The sequence below is a fragment of the Dermacentor albipictus genome, chromosome 7 (assembly GCF_038994185.2).
Source record: "Dermacentor albipictus isolate Rhodes 1998 colony chromosome 7, USDA_Dalb.pri_finalv2, whole genome shotgun sequence".
NCBI lineage: Eukaryota > Metazoa > Arthropoda > Arachnida > Ixodida > Ixodidae > Dermacentor > Dermacentor albipictus.
The window spans coordinates 19,429,801-19,444,862 of NC_091827.1; the positions used below are offsets into that span (position 1 = coordinate 19,429,801).

At 47.3% G+C, this 15,062-nt stretch overlaps 1 protein-coding gene across 1 annotated transcript in view; it reads right to left on the reverse strand.

The window, feature by feature from the left end:
- bsf (bicoid stability factor) overlaps positions 1–14,851 on the reverse strand; it is a 69,386-nt gene extending 54,535 nt beyond the window's left edge. Inside the window, exons 1-2 of the mRNA XM_065424749.2 lie at positions 14,632–14,851; positions 9,929–10,095 (exon numbers count right to left, since the gene is read on the reverse strand). Of these exons, the coding sequence (XP_065280821.2) occupies positions 9,929–10,095; positions 14,632–14,777 (313 nt within the window). The 5' untranslated portion in view covers positions 14,778–14,851. The remainder of the gene's footprint in view (positions 1–9,928; positions 10,096–14,631) is intronic.
- Positions 14,852–15,062: the final 211 nt, after the last annotated feature.

Below are 15,062 nucleotides of genomic sequence, written 5' to 3' on the forward strand. Positions count from 1 at the left end.
ATTGAGTTTCATCAGTTCGTCCTTAATCAGCTTCCAAGCCATGTTAATTCCGTTTGTGCGAAGTGTAATTTTTCTTCTATAAATGCAAGCTTTCTCATTGCCCATTTTTGTTAGAGGTTATTCATCCTCATCCAAATATAAAGGTCAACCTTTATATTTGGATATTTCGCTGATACTTAATACCAGTCACTGTCTAGCACCCTAACATATCTGTAGCAGTATCTTCTAGTGTATGTTGTCATGCGCAATTACTCTCCTGAAATAGCTGATGCAGCATCGGCATGCGTCTTGCATTAACCTATGCACATGTGCTATGCACCATTTTACTTTTCTTGATGTTTTTAGCCTTCAATGCTTGCAGAGCAGAGTGGCTTCTCTCTTGAATGCAAGCTTTCTCATTTTCCATATTCCTAGTCTCGTTGATGATTGCTCCTCTTCCTTGATAGCCTGGGTCTTTGTGCAAGCTACAGTGAAGTGATTGATTGCAGAATCTGGTTTTGCTGCCACACTTGGTTGTGGTAACTGTGTTACAGATGTGGGGGCCTGGTCAGTTGCATTGGTAAGCAGTCCCTCGAGGTAAGCATTTGCTCCTGCAGTCCGCAAAGCGACATAGACTCCCAGTATACACACACCGTAACTGGTGAGCCCCGTTCGTTCTGGCCTGCTGCAGCCATGGGCAAATTGTGCTTGTGGCCTACCTCGGCCATGATTTGCTCAAAACGGAGACCAGCATATGTGCTTACATGGTTCGAAGTGTATGAAGTTGATAGCCGTATGGGTGGAAAGGCCCGCAAGAATGGCTGCCGAAGGTGATGCCCACAAAAGCGACTTGTCCACATTGCGACAAAGTGGGACACAAAGTGTGAGCCACACATAGCGGCCCCCGAAAGAAAATAAATGTGCAGGTTGGAAAGGAGTTAACGCTAAAATGCCGGGTAGTCCATGTCGCTGTGTTGGTTGCGGCAGCAGATGCCTGCGTCACCTGATTGCTTCGCAATGGAAGTTGCTCATCTTCAACGGCAACTGTTGGTTCAAACAGGTGCAAGGCTCTGTCCAATCTGTTTGTACCGCAGGTTGTCGCTCGTTACCAGACCACCACATGTGACAAAGGCAAGCATTATGCCTGTAAGATGGTTCGTAGCCAATGTATAATGTATTGTCAACCTCAAGCGGTGACTGATTGCCGTTTAATTTTGCTGTTATGTCACTTGGTTACGGTCGCAGTTTTATGTTTTTCGAATATTGCTGCCTGGTCGGTTGCACTGGGAAGCAGCCTCTCGAAGTAAGAATTTGATCCTGCAGTCTGCACAGCGACATAGACTCCCAATTTACGCACACCGTGATTCGTGCTCCCCGTTCACCCTTTCCTGCTGCAGCCATGGGCAAATTGTGCCTCTGGCCTTTCTCGGCCGCGATTAGGCATGAACGGAGACCAGCATAAGTGCTTACATGGTCGGACGTGTATGAAGTTGGGTGGAAAGGCCCGCAAAAGTGGCCGATGAAGGTGATGCCCACGAAAGCGACTTGTCCATATTGAGACAATGTGGGACACCAAGTGTGAGCCACACATTAGCGGCCTCCAAAAGAAAAGAAACATGCAGGCTGGAAAGGAGTCAATGCTAAAATGATGGGTAGTCCATGTCGCTGTGTAGGCTGCGGCAGCAGATGCCTGCGTCACCCGACTGCTTTGCACTGCAAGTTGCTCATCTTTAACAGCGACTGTCGCCGCAAACAGGTGGGACACTCTGTCCAATCTGTTTCTGCTGCTGGTTGTTGCTCGTTAGTAGACCACCACGTGCGACGAAGTCGGGCACTACGCCTGTAGGTAGGCAGCTCAATGTACCCTAAGAGACCCGTGTATGTGAATGCTCACTGTTGCCATATGGTTCGTCGCCAATGTATGATGTATTGTCTGAACCTCATGCGGTGACTGATTGCTGTTTAATTTTGCTGTTATGTCACTTGATTATGGTCACAGTGTTATGTTTTTCGAATATTGCGGCCTGGTCGGTTGAACTGGGAAGCAGCCTCTCGAAGTAAGAATTTGATCCTGCAGTCTGCACAGCGACATAGACTCCCAATTTACGCACACCGTGATTCGTGCTCCCCATTCACCCTTTCCTGCTGCAGCCATGGGCAAATTGTGCCTCTGGCCTTTCTCGGCCGCGATTAGGCATGAACGGAGACCAGCATAAGTGCTTACATGGTCGGACCTGTATGAAGTTGGGTGGAAAGGCCCGCAAAAGTGGCTGATGAAGGTGATGCCCACGAAAGCGACTTGTCCATATTGAGACAATGTGGGACACCAAGTGTGAGCCACACATTAGCGGCCTCCAAAAGAAAGAAACATGCAGGCTGGAAAGGTGTCAATGCTAAAATGATGGGTAGTCCATGTCACTGTGTAGGCTGCGGCAGCAGATGCCTGCGTCACCCGACTGCTTTGCACTGCAAATTGCTCATCTTTAACAGCGACTGTCGCCGCAAACAGGTGGGACACTCTGTCCAATCTGTTTCTGCTGCTGGTTGTTGCTCGTTAGTAGACCACCACGTGCGACGAAGTCGGGCACTACGCCTGTAGGTAGGCAGCTCAATGTACCCTAAGAGACCCGTGTATGTGAATGCTCACTGTTGCCATATAGTTCGTCGCCAATGTATAACGTATTGTCTGAACCTCATGCGGTGACTGATTGCTGTTTAATTTTGCTGTTATGTCACTTGGTTATGGTCGCAGTGTTATGTTTTTAGAATATTGCGGCCTGGTCGGTTGCACTGGGAAGCAGTCTCTCGAAGTAAGCATTCGCTCCTGCAGCCTGCACAGCGACATAGACTCCCAATTTTCATGCACCGTGATTCGTGCTCCCCGTTCGCGCTTTCCTGCTGCAGCAATGGGCATATTGTGCCTCTGGCCTTTCTCGGCCGCGATTAGGCATGAACGGAGACCAGCATACGTGCTTACATAGTCCGATGCGTATGAAGTTGATAGCTACATGGGTGGAAAGGCCCGCAAAAGTAGCTGATGGAGGCGATGCCCACGAAAGCGACTTGTCCATAGCGAGACAATGTGAGACACCAAGTGTGAGCCACACATTAGCGGCCCCCGAAAGAAAAGAAACGTGCAGGTTGGAAAGGAGTGAACGGCTAAAATCTGGGGTAGCCCATGTCGCTGTGTAGGCTGCGGCAGCAGATGCCTGCGTCTCCCGATTGCTTCGCAATGCAATTTGGGCATTTTAAACGGCGACTGTCGCTGCAAATAAGTGGCACACTCTGTCCAATATGTTTCCGCTGCTGGTTCTTGCTCGTTAACCTGACCACCACGTGCGACGACGACGGTGAGCCGTTTACGAGCTCGCGTCAATGATTCCAGCGTATCTCGACATGCAAGTTTTATTTCTGCTATTGCACGAGGATGTACACTGCTTGTCTTCTGCCAATAAAGTCGCGCGTTCTGTTCACTCACTTGTGGCTTGTTTGTATGGGCGTCAGTAGAGGCTCTTGGCAATTAGAACGCACCAGCTAAGCGGCAGCGAAGGCATTGAGGCATGCCGCATAGCCTGCAGGGCAAGCACGGCACGTACCAGCGTACGCGACCGGCAAAAAACGGCCATATTGAATTTTGCGCTAAAAAAAAAAAGTTTGCACTTCCGCTTCCGGATTGAGCAACGTCATCTGGCGTCCCCGAAAGTTAGTTCCATGCGCTGCCGCTGCTTATTTTCGAACCACTGCCAAAGGTACAGTTTCCCTTCTCTAAAGTTGTTCTTTATTCTATGACCGCCCGCTCTTTGCGATGCTAGAATAAACAAGTTGTTCTGTTAGCAGTCGCCTCATGCTTTGCTGGGACCTTCGGATGCTTCCAGTGTGCCCCAGGCCGCCAGGCCAACGCTACCCTTGGGGCTTGCGACCCATTTGCAATAACGGGCGCCAACGGTCCGGTTGCAACAACGGGTGTCAGCACTGAGGTTCCGACAGCTGGTGGCAGCGCTGAGGTTCTAACAGCCGGTGCCATCGGTGCGGTTCAAACATCTGGTTGCCAGCGGTGAGATCGCGACAACGGAGGCCAGCAGCGAAGATATGCGGTTGTCTGTATGCTGAGCAGCACAACGACCATCCGGGAGCAGTGCAACGAGCCCTGTGTGATGACTGGTTGCCTGCAGCGGAACGACTGCGCTGAATTCTTGGCTGCGAGGTTTGGTGAGTGCGGGACTTTCTTCTTCTGAGTTTTGCCAGGCTTTTGTTAGTGTCAGAAACAGAGCTGGTAATTGTGGTTGTCGTTGCTGCCGGGTTAGTTGCGGCAAGACAATAGTAGGCAGTAGAGAAAGCAGCATTCAGAGCAGCCATGGATTTGAAGTCGTTGCGCAAACCGAAATTGCTGGAGCTTGCAAGAGAGTTGGGTTTGGATGTCTCAGACAAACTCAGAAAACCAGAACTGCTAAGGGCTATTCTTGAGTTAGGAGCTGAGGATGACGAGCTGTCGGAATGCCTTGAGACCATTGAGGAGAGGGAGACGACAAAAAGACAGGAGCGCGAACTTAAGGAGCAAAGAGAGAAAGATGAGCGTGAACGTAAAGAACAGATAGAACGAGAGCAACAAGAGAAAGAAAGAGAGCGCGACCGTCAACACGCTTTGGAAATGAAACGTCTCGAGTTAGAGATGGAACGCGCTCGTAATGGAAGTCAGGCACACGGTGCAGGAGAACGAGTATTGTTTAAAATGACTGACCTGATGCGGCCGTTTAAGCTTGGAGAGGACATTGGTTTGTTCCTGGTTAACTTTGAGCGAACGTGCGAGAAGCAGGGGTTCTCTCGGGAAACGTGGCCACAGCGCTTGCTCACTTTGTTACCCGGCGAGGCGGCCGACGTAGTCGCTCGCTTGGATAGAGAGGAGGCAGAGGATTTCGACAAAGTGAAATCGAGTCTGCTAAAAAAGTACAGGCTGTCCGCGGAGGCGTTCCGTCGGAAGTTTCGAGAAAATGAGAAAGGCAAAAGTGAGTCGTATACAGAGTTTGCCTACAGGCTTATGTCAAACATGCAGGAGTGGCTCAAAGAAGAGAAAGCGTTTGGTGACCACGAGAAAGTTCTGCAGTGTTTCGGGCTGGAACAGTTTTATAGTCGGTTACCTGAGAACGTGCGGTACTGGGTCTTGGATAGGCCAGACGTTAGTACGGTGGCTAGAGCCGCTGAGCTAGCCGAAGAGTTTGTGACGCGTCGGGCTCGCGGAGCTAAGGACGGTCAAAAGGGTGAATTTGGCTCTAAGTTCGAGAGGCCGAAGTTCACGCCCATGAGAGCAAAGGGGGACACACGTACTGCGGATGCGAGTGAAAGCAGTCCGACCGAACGTAAGGAGACGGCGGCAGCCGAAGCCGAACGCAGAAAGCGGTTCGAGACGAGGCAAGCGCGCGTGTGTTATACGTGCCAGAAGCCGGGTCATTTTTCGGCGCAGTGTCCAGAAACAAAAACAAAAGTCGTGTTTTTGTCGTTATGCAGCACTGACGAGAACATGAAGCTTCTCGAGCCTTACATGCGAGACCTCCTCGTGAACGGGAAAGAGTGCCGAGTGCTTCGCGATTCCGCAGCTACGATGGATGTAGTTCACCCCTCTTACGTAGAACCCGATATGTTCACGGGCGAGTGCGCTTGGATCAAGCAAGCCGTGGACGCTAATAGCGTGTGTCTGCCCGTAGCAAAAGTGCTTATTGAAGGACCTTTCGGAGCACTTGAGACGGAGGCGGCCGTGTCATCTATGCTGTCCCCCCAGTACCCGTACCTATTTTCGAACAGGTCCGATCACCTCCTGCGCGAGAAGGGGCTTTTGTTTGGTGAGGCTAGCGTTCAGGCCTTAACCAGATCGAAGGTTCGGGAGCTCGCTGCAAAGGCGGTAGTTGCGGGGCCGACGTTGTCGAACGATGAGAAAGGGTCAGAGGCGCAGCAAGCTGATATTCAGATCACGCCCGAGCTGAATAAAACTGAGTCTGTAGCGTTAAACGCACCAGATACTGGAGAAGAAATGCCCGATGCGGGAAAGTTAGAAGAGCTATCTGAAGATTTGCTCATCGCGCCTACGTCAGACGGACTTAATAGGTTGCTAAAAGTCAGCCGGTCGGCTTTGATAGCCGAGCAAAAGAAGGATGGCAGCCTAGAAAACATACGCTGCATTGTCAAGGAAGGTGTCGCCAAGAAAAATGCTCGCTTTGTGGAAAGAGGTGGGGTCCTGTACCGGAAGTATATAGACCGCAGGGGAGTGGAGTTCGATCAGCTGATCGTGCCTCAGTGCTATCGTCAGGATCTGTTGCGCTTGTCTCATGGGGGTTCGTGGTCCGGACACCTAGGAGTTAAGAAAACTAAGGACCGTCTCTTGCAAGAGTACTATTGGCCAGGGTGTTTTCGGGACGCAGACCACTTTGTGAAGACATGCGACACCTGTCAGCGGGTGGGCAAACCAGGGGACAAATCGAGGGCGCCGTTGAAGTTGGTACCTATCATTACGGAGCCTTTTAGACGGCTCGTTATTGATACAGTGGGACCTCTGCCGGTAACAGCCACGGGGTACAGACACATTTTGACTGTGATCTGCCCAGCGACTAAGTTCCCTGAAGCAGTGCCGCTTAAAGAACTCAGCTCAGTTGAGATAGTCAATGCACTACTGTCCATATTTGCGCGAGTTGGTTTTCCTGCGGAAATCCAATCAGATCAGGGCACAGTGTTTACTAGCGCTTTGACGACAGCCTTTCTCGAAAGGTGCGGGGTAAAGCTGCTACACAGCTCAGTGCACCACCCCCAGTCGAATTCCGTTGAGAAGCTCCACTCCGTCATGAAGCGCGTGTTGAGAGCATTGTGGTTTGAACAGCAAACTGACTGGGAGCTGTTTCTGCCTGGGGTGACGTTTGCATGGAGGACCGCGCCGCATGCGGCTACGGGGTTTTCGCCAGCTGAGCTAGTGTACGGTCGCTCGCTGCGATCTCCGCTTCGCATGCTTCGAGACGGATCACTGCCCTCTCCAATGGCTGCAGACTATCTCTTTCAAAAATGGCCGCCTCCTGCGCTGGAGCCTCGCTTTGCAACAATATTCCTTTGAGGTGCGTTACAAAAAGGGGAGTCTCAACGGTAACGCCGATGGCTTAAGTCGAAGCCGCTAACGTGGGAATCAGCCTCAAAATTGTTTGTTATTGATGTTTTTCTTCCTGAGGCAGGATTTTTAACATATTGCTTTTGTGTAGTGTTTCAAAGTGATGATGTGCTTTCTAGTGCAATTTTCCAATTTGTGGACGCGTTCTGAGTGCTGCTAGACTACTGTAAGGAACTAGGCAGTAGTATAAAAGGGGAAAGAGCCTGGCATGGCTTAGTGAGGATTGTGCCGTGCTTGCTGACTGAGCGGCTGAGTTTCGGCGTAGTTCTAACGCTTGCTGGGAACGAGAGAAAAATGAGAACTCTCCCGAAGTCACTTTGCAGTGTCCTGTGTGAACCTGAACGTGAGAACGAGGCCTTCTCGGTGCGCTGCGCTCAAGAAACGCCGAGGGACGACCGACTTCGGTTATGAGCATCATCGAGCGACATCCCTCCGGACAGCGGATGCAGTCCCCTGACCATCGGGATCTCCCTCCCCCGGCGGGGCGGTCTGTTACGTTTCGCCTACGACGCGCGGTAAAGCCAGCGCGGATGCAACGTACGCCGGAGCTTCGTTCCAAGCGGCGGACATTTTGGCCCGTTCGGAGCGGCCGCGAGCGCGCCCCGCCGAGCGCGTCCCGGCATGTTCAGTGCCACGTGTCTTTGTGTGTGCGTGTGTGTGTGTGTGCCCACGCTTGTCAAAGCGCGGCAGCCGGGGAGAGGAGCTCCCCCAGTGTGAAGCGAGGAGGTCTGACCGGCGCCGGCCCGTCTGATGCGTCACCTCCTTGTCCCAACGTGTCTCTCAGTCCGTCCGTCGCTGCCGTCACGTGGTGTCATCTCGTGACCTTCCCTCTTGCTCTCAACTCCGAGAGTATAAGAGCAGCTGCCCCCGGACGCCAAGAGAGAGGCTCCGATTTCTACTGTTGAGTAATGTGCTCTCCCGTCTCTCTACTTCGGTCGACCTGACCGCCCGCTCTTTGCGATGCTAGAATAAACAAGTTGTTCTGTTAGCAGTCGCCTCATGCTTTGCTGGGACCTTCGGATGCTTCCAGTGTGCCCCAGGCCGCCAGGCCAACGCTACCCTTGGGGCTTGCGACCCATTTGCAATAACGGGCGCCAACGGTCCGGTTGCAACAACGGGTGTCAGCACTGAGGTTCCAACAGCTGGTGGCAGCGCTGAGGTTCTAACAGCCGGTGCCATCGGTGCGGTTCAAACACCGGTTTCTATTCACAGTCATATTCTATATAATTCTCGACCTATAGAAATAGTTAATCATTTTAAATGCCTTGGAGTTATATTTTCTTCAACCATGTCATGGGAACACCAAGTAACTCACGTCAAACAACTGGCTAGAGTAGTGGGCATGATTGGTTGCACACGGCACATTCTTCCGACGTCACTCAAACTAACTCTTTATCACGCACTTTTTTATTCTCACGTAAATTATTGTCATCTTGTATGGGGAACTGCAACACATTCTTGTCTTCGCAAAATACACATGCTGCAGAAAAGGGTCCTTCGCTACGCCTTCAATGTTAGCTATGGGTCACCCAGCAAAGGTCTCTTTCTTACAGCCGGTGTGGTCCAAATCTATGAATTATACCGATACCGGTTGAGCATTTCTTACAAAACAGAAATAAAAAATGGTACAAACCATATTCGACGATTGGCAAACTTGCAAGAGAAAACCACTAATTACCCTTTCAGACAACCCGAACAATGGATGGTGCCAACAGCACGCCTAAACTCCGGGCAAGAACGTTTGCAATTCACACTCCCTTCCCTTCTGAACGCTTATACATCTGCACATTTTGACTTATTCACCTGTACTCATAAGGTATTGCGTAGGATGTATATAGATGGTAGCTCCGAACAATTTTCATCTTCAATTGTGCCAAAATAAGTATTTGCTTCTGTATCTAATATTTCATGTATGAGAGTGTGATAAGTAACAACAATCTTTTTATCCCTGTGTTTACTCAGTACGCTTGAAGTGCTCTTGCGATGTATAGCATTACATTTTTGTTCTTTTGTTTCGTTTATACGACACCTGAAGTTGAGTCGTTGTTTGTCTTCTGCTGCTGCCTGTAAAATGGGGGCTGCGGCTTTGTCAAGCTGTATTTTTTACAGCTTTTTCTGCAGCTCCTCTGTCCATGTATCTTTGAGGCAGAAATAAACTTTATTATTATTATTATATATATATACATATATACACACACACACACACACACAGCATACACAAAAAATTAAAAATTTAGAGATAAAGTTATACGAAAATGTCAATGTTGCTTCGTGCAGAGAGAACAGAAAAATCTCAATATAAATGTTCAATGCAAAGAATCTGTAATATTCCAGCAAATATCAGCTTTCTACGCAAAGAATTTCTTGAGGTATACAGACAAGAAAACGTTAGCCCTAGTGAGTAGACCTAGTGCGTAATGAGGATGACTCATGGCTGTCTTTCGGCACAAAATTCAACTATCTGCAGAGCCGCTGGCAACAGATCCTAAGTTGCCGCAAACACAGAAATGAAGGCAAGAAGATCCACATTGCAAATGCAACGCAGAGCAAAGCAATTGTTCAGATGGATCGGATCAGCCTCAAAACTAGAACGACCCATCTCAACCTGAATCCTTGAGATGTAAATAGGACGTTTATAAATTGCAGTGAACCCTGTATGCACACTGATTTATCTGCGAAGTTGTGCACAGCATGCAGTTTGCATGGAATGACGGGCACGCACACTGCCTGTCTACCGTCAACAGTGAATGCCATTCCACGCTGCAAGGGCGTACAGCATAATGCTCTTCCTAACGACATGCCACTCACCGAGGGCGCTGGCTTGCGACAGCACATCGTCCAAGTCCCGGCGCGTCACCCGGCCCGTGCGACGCACCTCATTGTCAATGCGCTGCAGTGCCCGATCTAGCTGGTGGCTCTGCCATTGCGAAGAGGAGCTCTCTCTGTTCGCTGCAGCTGCCAACACAGTGGACCTCCTATAGCACAGAGCAAAGAACAAGGCACTTATAGGTAAAAGCATCACACTTATGGTGGTTGAGTACAGCAGAGACAGCACAGTTCAAGGTGCTTAGTTTCTATGGAAAATACTTCCCGAGAATTCCTTACGCAGGTAGCAACGCAACATTCCCGACTGATCATTTTTTGTTCTTTTGAACTAAATTAATGTTCTAGACCTTATCTAAGCCCTAGAAAGAATACTGAAAAGCCTCGGAGTGTCCAAAATAATTTAATATAGTAGCTTTTTTTAGCCAGTTTCAATTTCGATTCCTAAAAGGTTGCTGTGTCCTGACATTATGATGCAGAATGTGGTCATCGCATGGTAGCAGCACACTGTCACGTTTGACAGCCATTTCGGCTTGCTCTGACTATGCTGCTAGTCACTGTGATGGCCGATGCAGCAGCGCAGCAGACGACAGAGCGATTGTCAAAACCATGCAGTGTCCTGTTTCCACGTGATTGCCTTCTGCATCATCACATCACAGCACAGTAGAACCAAAACAGAAACTGGCTGAAGATAATCTATTGCATTTGATACACTGATAATCTGTTGCACATGGTTTATTACCGTGTGTAGTGAACCTTTATTGCAAAAGCAGTAATAAGGGTTCAAGTGAAAATTATTGCCTGATCTCTCTGACATGTATTTGTTGCAAAATGCTCGAGCACGTTATCGCCTCTCACATCTGCTCTTATCTTATATGCAGCAACTTATTTTACCCAAAAACAGCATGGATTCCGGAAAGGATTTTCTAGCAAAACCCAGTCACTAGAATTCACATCACACTTGCACTTTGACATGAACAGTAACAAACAAATAGACTGCATCTTTCTAGATTTTTCAAAAGCATTCCATCATGTAGCCCATTGTCATCTAAGCTATCTGTGCCGAAACCTGGGCTCACTAATCCTGTCCTGGCTTCGCGATTTTCTTTCTAATCTCCAACAGTTCACAGTTGTCGATAACTTTCTCCTTTCCTCTCTGTGACATCATTCCTGGTGAGCATCAAGGCTGTGTGCCTTGGACCACTTATTTCTTTAATTTATACCAACAGCACCACTGTTGCGCCCTGCATGACACAACCGGAGCTAAATTTAGCCTTATGCGCAGCAGTCAATGTGGTGAGGCAGGCTAATTGATGCAGAGAGCAGCATTAAGAGAGGAGCAGCTCAGCAGTACGCCTGTCCGTCTGAGAAGGAATGGTCATGTTCGAGAGAGCTCCCCGCGTCATAGTAAGTATAAACCATCAAACTCAAACTGGTGCTTATCAGGGGTTATAAAGCCTACAAGTGTGCATTGCAGAAATTTGAGGTTTTCTCAGCTACAGGCCCTTTGCGTTCAGGTCCAGAAATGGTGGGAAACGACTAAAGCAAAACGGAGAGATATCCAACGTCTCTGAACACAGCAAAACGCGTCTGACACCATAGGGAGTGCAAGCACAGGAGCCCCAACCACCCAAGAGTGCGGCAGGCTCGAGCAGAGCTGGGTAGGGTCCCACGATAAAATAATTTAAATTGTTTTATCTAGGGACTCTAGTGCAGGGCAGTCTCAGGTGCCCCAGTGCCCAAACAATCTCTACGAAGGGGAGAGAGCATGCTTGCAAAGTTAGATCGCGAGACCCCCACTAGCTGTAACATAAGTTAGTCGTGTAAGTTTTCAAATGCATGAATAAATAAAATTTGTGCATTTGGTTACATCACTTCTGTAACTTAGTGCCAATACACCATCTGCAGTATGCAGAAGATGTTTCACGGACTTCTCCGTGGCTGCGTCCCTTATACAGCTCACCAATTTTTTTTTTTTTTCACTAGGATTTAGAGGTATAGAACCATTGCTCAAAGAGAAAATAAATAAATAAACAAAAAGAAAAGAGTACCAAAAATATCATGTCAGTACTCCCTTATTCTATTGTACATCATGAGCAGTCTCCCCAGAGCTTGACTGCTGTTTATTCGGTACTCTGTACCTAAGCAATGAGAAGCAGCGAGCTCATACTTGCCTTAAGAGGACATTCCTCAGGGCTAACTTTGATTTCCATATTCAAACAGATGTAAAATGCACAAATGCTTTCGTTAAGCCAATAGACTTAAATGAAGTTTGCTGGATATGAGAGAGAGAATTTTAAATTCTACCAAATTCAGGAAGTACAACCTGGATTAAAGAACTAAAAAAAATAAGAAAGAACAAAGAATTTTCTAAGCTGAGCCCCCCATCCCCTAAGTTGAACAAATAGGTAACTCTGCACAAAAAGACAAGTATTGTTTTTTGGTGCAGATACAGATATCACACAGATAAACAAAACAGACATTGCAGTTCAATAAACTGCATCTGTTAAGTAACTGAAATTGTCAAATATATTTGTGCTCATAGCTTAAAAGGAACGGTTACAATATATACAAGAGTTTTGCAAGAACATTTATTACAGAGTGGTGTGTAATACATATACTTTAAATGCCTCAAGTGCAGTTTACAGAATTGTGATATAATTTTTTATTGCTAAGTTACAAAGTTGAAAACTTTATTAAGAGGAAGCTTTAGCTTAGGGATACCCATCAACATCGTTGTCTGCTTGAAACATATTATGGTAAATTGAATATTAAATTATTTAGGGCACTCCGAGAGCTTAGATATGCACTTTTCTTTCCCTCTCCTTTTCTTTTTTAAGCATAGTCCAAATAAGATTTGAGAGGCCAGATTTTATCCAGCTGAGCTACCAGATGTCACTTCTTATGTTTAGAACAATGCGTTCTCTTATTATTTATAGTGCTCAAGAATCATTGTGCCCCATGTGTTTTTTTTTTTTTCAAACCATGCACCGAGCCAAAAAGATTCGAGGTCGTTGTATTGTGTTAGTGCTCTGCACATGGCAGCTTGTAAAAATGACATTAATTAGCACTGGATCCGTGCTTATTTAACCAATTTAACCAACCAAGTATTTTAACCAATATGCCTATTTCTTTTTTACTACTACTACTATTATATTTTATCTACTACCCTTTTTTTATGGCCTGTGGTCACAGTGGTTGTAGGGCCGCTTTGGTAAATGTCACCATCTCATTCATTTGACCCGTTAGAACAAGAGTCTAATTTGGGAGAAAAATTATTTACCGTACTAACATTTGTGTGCTGTGTGTATCCTTGAGGTTGATGCCTTAAGTTGCTTAATGACATCTTTGGGTCTGCTGTTATATGTCTAAAATTAATTCCACTAAATGCAACAGTGATGGTGGAGCCTTTCCTCCTATATGGAGGTCTGACATAAAATTAAAGATCATATATATGTAAGTTTGATGTCTCCTTACTATAATAGTGGAAAATGACTACAAGCAAACGACAAAGTACAACTATATGAGTTAATATTCACTTTTATTTTAGCATTTACTTCTGCCTTTCTTACTAGCAATATATCGAACAGTTCCTGAACAGACTTTTCACGTGGCTGTCAATATTGTTACTGAGTAAGTTGCTGAAACCAATGAAGAAACAATGCGTGGTTCAGGCAATGACAGCCCGAGTATGCATGTTGCAAGTAAATGAAACATTAAAACACGTAAATGAGTAATATAGATTAAACAGTTAGTGGCATTAACTTGGTCTGTAAATGGCTGTAAATTATAAGGCATTGATCGTACGTCAATTTTTGCCCTCATGTGCTGGTGAACGCAGACGTCAGGAATGGGAGCATGCATTCAGTAACAGGCTAATGAAAATTTACCCATCCGACATTAAGCCTGCCCATGTGAACAGCTTATAATTTGCACACTGTTCAGGCAGTCCATACAAGGAGGCGAAAACGTTATGCACCATGAATGGCACTACCAATAGTTGTTAGCAATTTGAATGGTGAAATCCACCTTTCGTAACACGAAACCGCGGCCAACAATAGTGTGCTAGTTCGGCGTGAAGCTGATCAGCTGAATGATTACTTCAAGTGCGGCTTCTGTTTGTGTCTTCGTGCGGAACGGTGCGCACATCATCAAAACCACGACGACTGTAGAAAATTTTCAGACGACGGGCACTGCCTCTGCCAGGACTTGGCCGATGGATGTCCAACGAAATCAGCCTCACCTTCTCGACCTCTAAAGAAAATGTTTTTATCAAGAAAACAGCTTCTGACGGTCATTTCATGCTGCAAGGAACACTCGGAGAGGACCGCATCAAATCTCGTTTTAGCCATCGCTTCAGAAAGCATAGACACTGGGCTACTTTTAGAACGCTTGCGCAGGCAGCTACGAGGGAACTAGCGCATCATGTGCAGTGTTACTAGTTCACGCAACTCATGATGACGACAAACTGCTTTTCTGTTTGTAACAGCTCCTGTCCTCTAGCCGCCGTTTTGAGTCAAGTCCAAGTCAAGATACCGTGTACACGCAAAGCCAACGGAGACGTACTAACCATGCGTACAAGATAACGAAAAAAACAATACAGACCAATGCTTAGTTATGGGTTATAAACTCCTTAATAGTGCTCAGCTGAAATATACAACACGTGGGGAAGTGCCCACCATCATTACCGTTCGGGGACATAGGTCGTGATCGCAAGCTGATCTTTGCAGAGGTAATACGACGCTGCACGAGGTGGGCAGGCAATCCGTGAAAGCAGACGGCAAGCAGTTAGCAATTTGGTGAAACTTTGTACAGAACGCACTACTCCAGCCATTCTTGCTCGCCGGTTGCGTGTTTCGGCGCGTTTCGCACGCCCTTGCGGGTTTTTAATGATTTGGATTGATGCGGCTACAATAGAGAGCGCGTGAAAAAGAGCCAACGTTGGTAAGTAGTGATGATGATAGTAGAAGATACACACGCATTCACGACTAAAATTGTGTGCCACATGACATGGAGGATTTTCCTTCCTCCATGCCACATGAGCACTAATCCTCGAGAACGCGCGTCTCCGTCTCAACTTCTTCCCTCTGATCACCGGCTCATGTGCTAGTTTCTAGGT